The sequence below is a fragment of the Nymphalis io genome, chromosome Z (genome assembly GCF_905147045.1).
Source record: "Nymphalis io chromosome Z, ilAglIoxx1.1, whole genome shotgun sequence".
In the NCBI taxonomy this organism is placed as follows: domain Eukaryota; kingdom Metazoa; phylum Arthropoda; class Insecta; order Lepidoptera; family Nymphalidae; genus Nymphalis; species Nymphalis io.
Genome location: NC_065918.1, coordinates 13,291,189 through 13,300,489, shown reverse-complemented (window position 1 = coordinate 13,300,489; position 9,301 = coordinate 13,291,189). Strand labels below are relative to the sequence as shown.

The following is a 9,301-nucleotide window of genomic DNA, read 5'->3' as shown; positions in this document are numbered from 1 at the left end:
AGATACTTTTTCGATAAATGACTGAATCCAAGTAAGGACTTATTAAAGCTTTTCATTTAAAACTTTATTACTACAGAACATGTTTTTACACTAGAGTTAACGATCGCATCGCACCTGGTTTTTTTATTCGCAACGCAAATAGATAATATTTATAAAACAGTCATTACCTATTTGCAGAATGCGATGCGATTGTTCCTCGTATCTGTAGTCAGCTTCATATTCTGACTTCATCAGCCATTTATATCTGAAGTCAGAACTTAAAAGGTAATCTTTGACTCATATTTACACATATACGACTATATCTTAAGCTTTTAATAAATTATTTTGGAAACTGCCAGATTGATTGTTGTTGTTGTTGCTGTTGTGGTTGTTGTGGAGCTGGTTGCACTGCTACTGATTTTTGACTGGCAGCTAAGCTATTGTCGTTTCTGTCCCAACTGTGTACATGTTCGTGATGATCAGGCGAAGGGAACCACTCAGATATCCATACAGGTCTCCATATCTTCTTTACTCCTGGTACCCAAATTTCTTTCCAGTCCGGAACCCAAATCTGTTTCCATGCTTCTTTCCATTCTAGCTTTTTGTCGGGCACCCAAATTAGTTTTTTCGATGGCTTCCAAATCTGCTGCCAAGCTTCTTTCCATACGAGTTTCTTGTCATCAATCCAAATTTTTTGTTTTTCTGTCTTCCATATTTGCTTCCACTGGTCTTTCCAGACTAATTTTTTATCAGGAATCCAAATTTGCTTTTTAGCTGGCTTCCAGTATTTTTTCCATAAAGGTTTCCATATTAACTTTTTTTTCCATAAGTCGTGAGATGTATATTCCCAACCTTCATGATCTTTACCTAAATATTTTTCGCCGGGTATACCAACCTTTACCCACTCTGGTTTCCATAGTTTCTTCCATGCAGGTACTTGAATATCTTTCCATCCAGGAACAACAATATCTTTCCAAACAGGAATGGTTATTTTCTTCCAATCGGGAACCTTAACTTCTTTCCAAGCGGGCACTTTTATAGGTTTCCATTCTGGCTTGTAAATTTTTTTCCAGTCTGGAACTTTGATTTCTTTCCACACAGGCACTTTCGTTGGCACCCAGATTGGCTTCCAAATCTTTTTCCAAGATGGCTTCCAAATTTGTTTTTTGGCTGGTTTCCAAATTTTCTTCCATCCTGGTTTCCATATTAGCTTCTTCTTCCAATATCCAGGATCGTGATGGTCGTGGTGATCATGGTGATCGTGGTGGTCGTGGGGATCGTGGTGATCCTGATGGTCATGATGTTCTTCAATATGATGTTCTTCTAAATGATGACTGTGGTCGTCATGGCCATGATATTCATCAACATGTTCATCGACAACTTCATGGTGGCCATCGTGTGGATGTAAATTGTCATGATCTTGGAAAGGATTGACTAAATCATTTGACGGCGCAGGGTAATCGTATCCGATTCGTTTCTGAGCAGAATTCGTTTGTCCTTTCTGTTCTAACTGTTGCTGAGCATGTTGATCTTGTGGTAATAACGCCTTTCCCGATACTAGAGCGATTTGTAGAATTACCGCTAGGGTAATCTGTAACAAATAAAACACTTTCTTTAATTCAAAACCAAGTGTTATTGTAACGCAAGGCCGTGTACGCATAGCAGTATCTATAATAAAGTCGCAAGGCATATGACACACATTGTAGTATAAAGTATATATATGTGGGATATTTGACAAACTGTTTATTTAAAATTATAAATAGTACACAAGAAAGAATTAGATAACATTTATTTCTTTAGCTTCTAGAGTTTTAGTTTAACACAATTATTATAATGAAAACATTTCAAGCAATCTTAGAAACAATTGCTTATAACCCAATCTGCTATCCAAATATCCTATATAAATAAGAAATCCTATATAAATTAGAAGACAATAAACGTTTATATGATAAGCAAGTTATAAATTACAATCAGTTGACTTTTATTGTTATGTGCTGTAACAAACGACAATGTACCTGACATTTGAGAGTTACATAAATAACATAACTTATTATGTAATAGCATTGAACGAATAATAAAAGAAAGTTGGCCTAGAGTTATCTATGACCGGTCCTGCTTGAGACAAAACAGGAAGTAATGACTTAGTACTTCACGGCTGTTATGGCGAAACCAGTGAAAGTTGGAACAGTAAAAATCTCATTACCCTGTGTGAAAGAATTAAAGCTTCGAGTGCTACATAAACAAAAAAACATTTTCAAATTTAATAGCCAGTTATTTAAACGCATTGCTGTGTCCATACACGTCCAGCAATGAAGTTCTGAAATTTTAAATACACGAATATTATTATTATGCTCAAGTATACATGAGATTAATATTGACTATTATTGATATGCTTCCAATTATAATTATGAGCATGATTTATTTATATATTGATCTCAAAATTGTTGATATATGTAACCAGTGTGTTTATTACACGACGTGTTCTACGTCATAGGTTAATTAAGAATTCAAATACAATCGTTCGAACATTAAAGGACCAATATAAAAAAAAGCCTTTCACGTTTATAATATCTATTAATAAGAATAGATTTTGAAAACTGTAAATAAAATTTCAAAGATTTTTATATGTAAAACTTATTAACTTATTATCATGTCTTATGTAAATATAGTGAAAACCCGTGAAAGTACATTTGTTATAGTACTTCGCACATGGGTAGTAACATACAGAACGGATGGTGTTATGCAAGAGTTACACAACAGTTTCAATTACATTTTATATTCCCGCTTAGATCTTATCACAGGATTAAACATCCGCGTCACGCCCAGGATAAAAATAACTCGTCATTTGTATTTACTTTTGTCATTATTCTCTACTTAGGTACTTGAAAGAATCATAGATGAGTTCATTTATGAACGAGATGTCGAAGTATCTTTTTTTAATTTATTTATATATATATATAAAATATTTATTTTCGTTTTACGATTATATGTAATTCATTTTAATTATAAAACATATCGGTTTAGATTTAAAAAAAGAATCGATTAAATTTAAATTGTAACTTAAAGAATTTCGTGCGAATCGATACATAACCGTTAATCGTTGTCGTATTCGTATGGTGCAATGTGAAGGCTTTTGTTTGCTTACGTCCTCCCCAGAGTTACGTATAATTGGTCGTTACCAAAATAAAGTCGTTCGTGCTCGTGACCCGACAGAACGGAACCGAAAGAAATCCGCTCCTTATATAACAAACATTGCTATGCAACCCACGAGAAACACGCCTTTACGATTAAAAAGATATTTATCTGTAAATGATACACACAATTCTGTGATCACGACTTAAGTAATTAGAACGAAAATCGTATACGGTTTTAATAAAGAATACTTTGATTAAAACAATGCTGTGAATCGTCGAAGGGAAACGTAACAAAGATGGTACGGATAAGATTTTTTTATATCACGTCTTTTTATAAGGAAGTCATTTTGTTTTACACTCAATAGTTATGCAATTAATCTGAAATAATTTTTTTATCCACCATTTATCATCTACGTATCTGTGTATTTTAATAATAGAATATGCTAAAAAGTAAATGTTTGTAATGTATATCCATGCATATGCATATTTATGTCAGTCAACGTAAATATGATTAGGTGTTACAAAATAAAATTAAAGGATTTAAGGCTCCTTTATTTATTATTAACTATCTAGTATCGTGCTTATTTTACAAATGCGAAATTTACTTTACTTTAGCCTGATCTTCACCACGTTCTCGTCAAACGCGGACGGAATAACCTGCGGAGACTAGTTCTGTATACATTTCAAGGGGCTTTATATTTGTTATATATAATAGTTGTATAGTTACGTACAAGAGCATTATGTTAAATGTGTGTCTTCATTCTGTTATATCGCAAATATTTGTGATTCAACAAATTATATCCTAAGGCGCGTGACGTATAATTGTTAATTAACATATAAATCATTATCATTATACCACTTCATATCGTAAACAAATTTAATTTATTTACTTAATTTTATTACTTAAATTCATTGGTATTTTTTTTCTTCCTTTCTTTGTTCTAAATTCAAAATTTACTTTAAAGCATCTCTGAATAGCATTTTACTAGATGAATTAAATATTATGTTTTCAATCTTAATTAATTAAGAATGAATAAAAATATCGAAATAATTAATTAACTCTTTCAAGACTCAGTCAAAAGAATAGGATCCTCAGCTTGAGATAAGACATATGTTACAAATTGCACAAAAAACGTATTTAGTTACGATTTCTGACTACGTCATTAGCTTTTTATTTGTTATTAGCGTATTATTTGGTTTAAAGTTTAATGTTAAATGAACTGATTAGCCAGGATAAAGTTATTTTACGTTAAAAGTAATAAATTTGATGTTTATGTTACGATAAATTATGTTCGAAACTAAATATTACAACAATATTCCTCATATTACACCCACATAACCTTTTAGGATTTTAAAATATATGTCAAAATTTGAATATTCAAATAACGAACTCATTTGAACGATTTCAAATGATAAGTTAAAACTATATTTTTACACCATACATAGTTCCGGAGAGATTTCCAAATTGCTGCGTTAAAATGTGAAGTTTGTCCGGTACAAATATTTGACCGTTATTATCACTAAAGCGCGTAAAAGCGTGTAAGCAAAACACTGGACCGGTGGTTTTATTTAGTCTGTGGAGTCAATATTTGACTTTGCTACTAGATTAAAAAAACTCACTAAACAGTTTGTGAGCGGAGCTATTTGATGTTAATTAATAATTAGCAACCGATTCTGATTTAATTTGAAAATTATTTTTTTCATTAGAGTATCTATAAAATATTAAATATTACTGAAGTAATAGCGTTTAAAAGGAAGCCGTTATAAAAAAAGGAATTAAAAACTACAGGCTTAATAATGAATACCCGTTAAACCGAAATTAAATAAAATTAACGGCCAATATCACCTCCGATATAAAAATCAATCTGCGAAACGCAACGTTATTTCGCCCGAAAAATACGGAATATATTAATACAATCGACACGCCAAAATTGTCGAGAAGATAACCCGAATTTATATAGAATCGATCAATCACACCCAAAAAACCACGAGACGGTATTCCGATTTTAAAAAACTTCACTGACCACTAGGCTCCATATCCCTCGCATGGTGGGGCGGGGAACGGCCGTTGATAGCTTCGACGGTAAAACTGTTTACTCTATTAGTTTAAGTTTGTTTTCAGTTTATATATACGCGAGCCCACCCCGTGGCACACGGATTCGAGGAGGGGATGTTCACTTTCGCCGGTCCTCCGCGGGCCCTCAGGAAGCGTGGGAAGTTCAAAGGATATTTCTAGACGTCATACGAAAGTGAAATTCGACGAATATTTAAATATAATATCGTTTAGTGCTCCATTACGTTACACTATAAACAAAGAATATTTAGATAATACAATGATTATAAAATTTGCATAATTATGATTATGAGAATACAATTTATATTTTATTTTGTTTTAGTAGTTCCATATAAACTATAAACGAAACTGTACTTTTGTACATGAAAAGATGTCGATATGTTTTAAAAATTAGGACCAATTAGAATCTTAGAATACAATTCACGCATGTGCTTTCCCCGACATGCAATACGCTGAGTATATTTATTATCACAAGTTTAGCAGTAAATTTTAGAAAATGTCTGCAAATTTACAAATTTTTAGTGACATATATTGCGAATCGTTTTATTTTTATTTTATTTTGTGGGATTAAAACAGACCTTTAAAATTTTAAATAAATATAAATTAAGTTATTGTAGCAAGAATAAATACGTTTTGTCTAAAAATAAATAAAACACATTTTTTCGAATCTGAACCGCACAAAGAACCGGTTATTGAATGTATAAAAGAATATATTGAATTTTATTGAACGTATGCATTAATATTTATGATTTTAGTTTTGGTAACATGCGATTAAAAATATTAAAACAACTATTTTATTAAGACGACTTATGCAATAAGTTTTATTAACATGCTGGAAAAAATATATGTTCAAGTTAAAGTAAGCGAAAGTGTTTAAATTAATAACAATCTTATTGCCTTCCAGTACCATAATAATTGATGGCGATGGTTACGCAATACGAATGTTATTTTAGTACGTGTTTAGTTTTACTTTCGGTTATGATAATACAAAGCCGCTTTAGGGATCTCGAACGAAAAAATAGGCTAATGCCGATTAAGATGTAACCGGCCCGATATAAAAGAGAAAGGTACAGGTACAGTGGGCCAATTCGACTTATCTATAACGAATACGACACGTTCCCGATTCGATTCCAATCCAACTTTGATTATTCTATATTTATTCGGATTATAACCAAATCAATATAATGTTAACATATATCGTAACGAGAAAACCAAACTTAATTGTTAAATATTATGCCAATAGTCGATAATTAAATTAAAGAAATAGGACCACGGATAATCGGCAACGATTACGCTTCGATTCAATTACGATAAAATTCTACTAAAAATCTATTAAACAACAAGTTCACACATTCCGAGACAGTAAACGAAACAGACGTCCTAATAATTACTTAGCTATTGTGTAGTGTTCTGTTCCTGAAAATTTAGTGTAGACTAGATCTTAATGATCATTGAATAATATATTTTTAGATACTACAAGATTATATTACATCAATATTTTATCTATCTAACTAAACAAATGAACTTCTATTTTTGAATTTTAATAATAAAAAATAAATAACAGATAACCGGACGCAAAATATAATATAATATAACAAATCGCAGACACAAATCCAAACATGACTAGAGTCAAAAAACGGAAACTTAGATATTCCTTACTAATTAAGATAAGATTTCTCTTTTCTTATTCTTCTTACATATATATATAATAATTATATCATAACTTAATGAATTAGTTTTTATATATAAGCAAGAACCATATATTATTAGTCTAAAAACATCTCATTCACACAAAACCAAGAAAAATAATATATTATATAACATATTTAGAATACGGATAGAGTTATTAACATGAGTGATTTTTTTCTCTTTGCCTGTTAAAAACATGAAACTTAAAAATATCATCGATTTAAAAAGGCATATTACGCAATACAAGAACATAAAGATGACATTGTGAAGAAAAAGTGTACAGGTATTATTCCTACGATATATAAATAAAATTGTATTTAATTAACATACGTATTACTTACCATTTAATTTTTGGTCAGAGTAAGGTGCCTAGTAGAATTTCTTGGCGATTTTTCTCAGTACTCACTATAATCTACAATCGTTAAACGGCGTATACATTAAATATAATTAATTCGTGGAAAATAACAGTTCAAAAGTACTTAGTCTAATTGTAATAAGTATATTTTAATTTGATTCCATTCGATTTTTTACCCACGTCCGTATTTTGCAAACTAAACATAAACGGTCTTACTTACCTATAAACGTTGTGTAGCGGTTGTTTAGTTAACTTATGTTGTGTTTTCTTATGTCAAATATCAAATTAATAATGACAGAAAAAAACAAATCATCGAATCGAAAAAAAAACAGCATATAATAGAATATTTCTTTCAATGATTTATTTCATTTGTTAATAATGTTTTAGTAGTCATTTTAATAAAATCTTAGCGAAATAATGCATTTTATTGTATTGCATGATTCTTATTATTAAAAAAACAAAAACAAATTGTAAACATATGTTGGGTAGCGAATATTTGTTTACCCAATATAAACAGGAAAGAAAATACGTTTAGTATTTCGTTTGGCCCCAACTTAGAAATATTTCGTTTTATATTATATTGACTATATTATTATTTTATTAACGTAATTTAAATATTAAAGTACAACTTAATATTTTGAGACGCCGTTAGCTTAACATTTTGCATACTCAGTATTATTTACATACGCGATAACGTTGACTATTCTGATAGAAACAGTGACAAACATTATTTAGACACGAGTAAGTACTAAAAACACCTATTATCCGTTTGCAAAGTTAATTCATCCTCAGGCAACTTTCGAGCAAGTTGTTTCTTCTCTACTGTAATTAAATTCCGCAATTCTTTACCAATTGATAATATTAATTCTCATATTATAAAGAGTCTTAGAACTGAATAAAATATTATAAAGACGATAAAACAAAACGTGTTTAGTGTTTGATAATTTTCAAGCGGAATATAAAATTTAAATCATAGAAAATGGTTAAATTAGCCGGTTTTTCGTGAAAATACGAGCACATATAAATGTGAGCCTATTTTATTGATTTTTTGGTAGAATTTTGTGCAAGACTGGGTGGGTGGGTACCGCCTACCAATTCTATCACCAAAGAGTTTTTCAAGAAACAAACATAGGCGTATAACTTATATTACCGTACAATTAGTTAATCACTTTTAATGGGAAAATGATACGCTTTTAAAAAAGCACACCAAAAAGCTTTAAGAAAACGTCAAGAGCCATTTATGTATTACAAAACCAGCCGATGACACAGCTTGTGAATGAAACGTTAAAGCGTTTCTAAACATCTAGTAAAAATAATATCTCACTGAGTTTTTTCGCTTTTCAGGTCTTATATATCTCATTTAGAATCTGAATATGTAATTTTACAGTCAAACAGCAGTGTTTGACTTCGAATTTTGATTTTTAGGATCACATGGATTATACTGCTTATATAAATAATATTTATTGTCTTACCAACAAGTGGCACATCCTTACCAATACTAAAATAATTTAAAAATGGAAAAAATCGTAAAGGAACCTGTAATACATATATCGGAAGAAATTTCAAGAATGAACACAAAACCGGTTTCAGAGCAAAGTGATGGAAGTCCAAGTAATTCTCCTAAATAAGAGCGGAGTCCACTGACCAGTGTGTTGTTATTTCCCGGTTGTCACTTTACTGAATAACTATATATTTATGCTTTTACATCAAGTTAAATACATATTATAATTCTTTATTTTATAAAATGCATAGGTGGACGAGCAAATGGGCCACCTGATGGCAAGTGGTCATGGCCAATGGTGCTCAAAAAATTAAGTACTTACTCCTGTCTAAATAATGTTTGTCACTGTTTCTATCAGAATAGTCAACTTTATCGCGTATGTAAATAATACTGAGTATGACAAATTGTTAAGCTAACGGCGTCTCAAAATATTAAGTTGTACTTTAATATTTAAATTACGTTAATAAAATAATAATATAGTCAATATAATATAAAACGAAATATTTTTAAGTTGGGGCCAAACCAAATACTAAACGTATTTTCTTTCCTGATTATATTGGGTAAACAAA

The 9,301-nt window shown here is 30.6% G+C and overlaps 1 protein-coding gene across 1 annotated transcript; it reads right to left on the bottom strand.

Annotated features, from left to right (window-relative positions):
* Positions 1–256: 256 nt before the first annotated feature.
* LOC126780510 (uncharacterized) lies at positions 257–5,161 on the bottom strand. The gene is made up of 2 exons (XM_050505066.1): positions 5,138–5,161; positions 257–1,570 (listed from the first exon to the last, which is right to left on the bottom strand). The coding sequence occupies exons 1-2, from the start codon at positions 5,159–5,161 to the stop codon at positions 320–322; spliced, it is 1,275 nt and encodes a 424-aa protein (XP_050361023.1). The 3' UTR covers positions 257–319.
* Between the last annotated feature and the right edge of the window lie 4,140 nt (positions 5,162–9,301).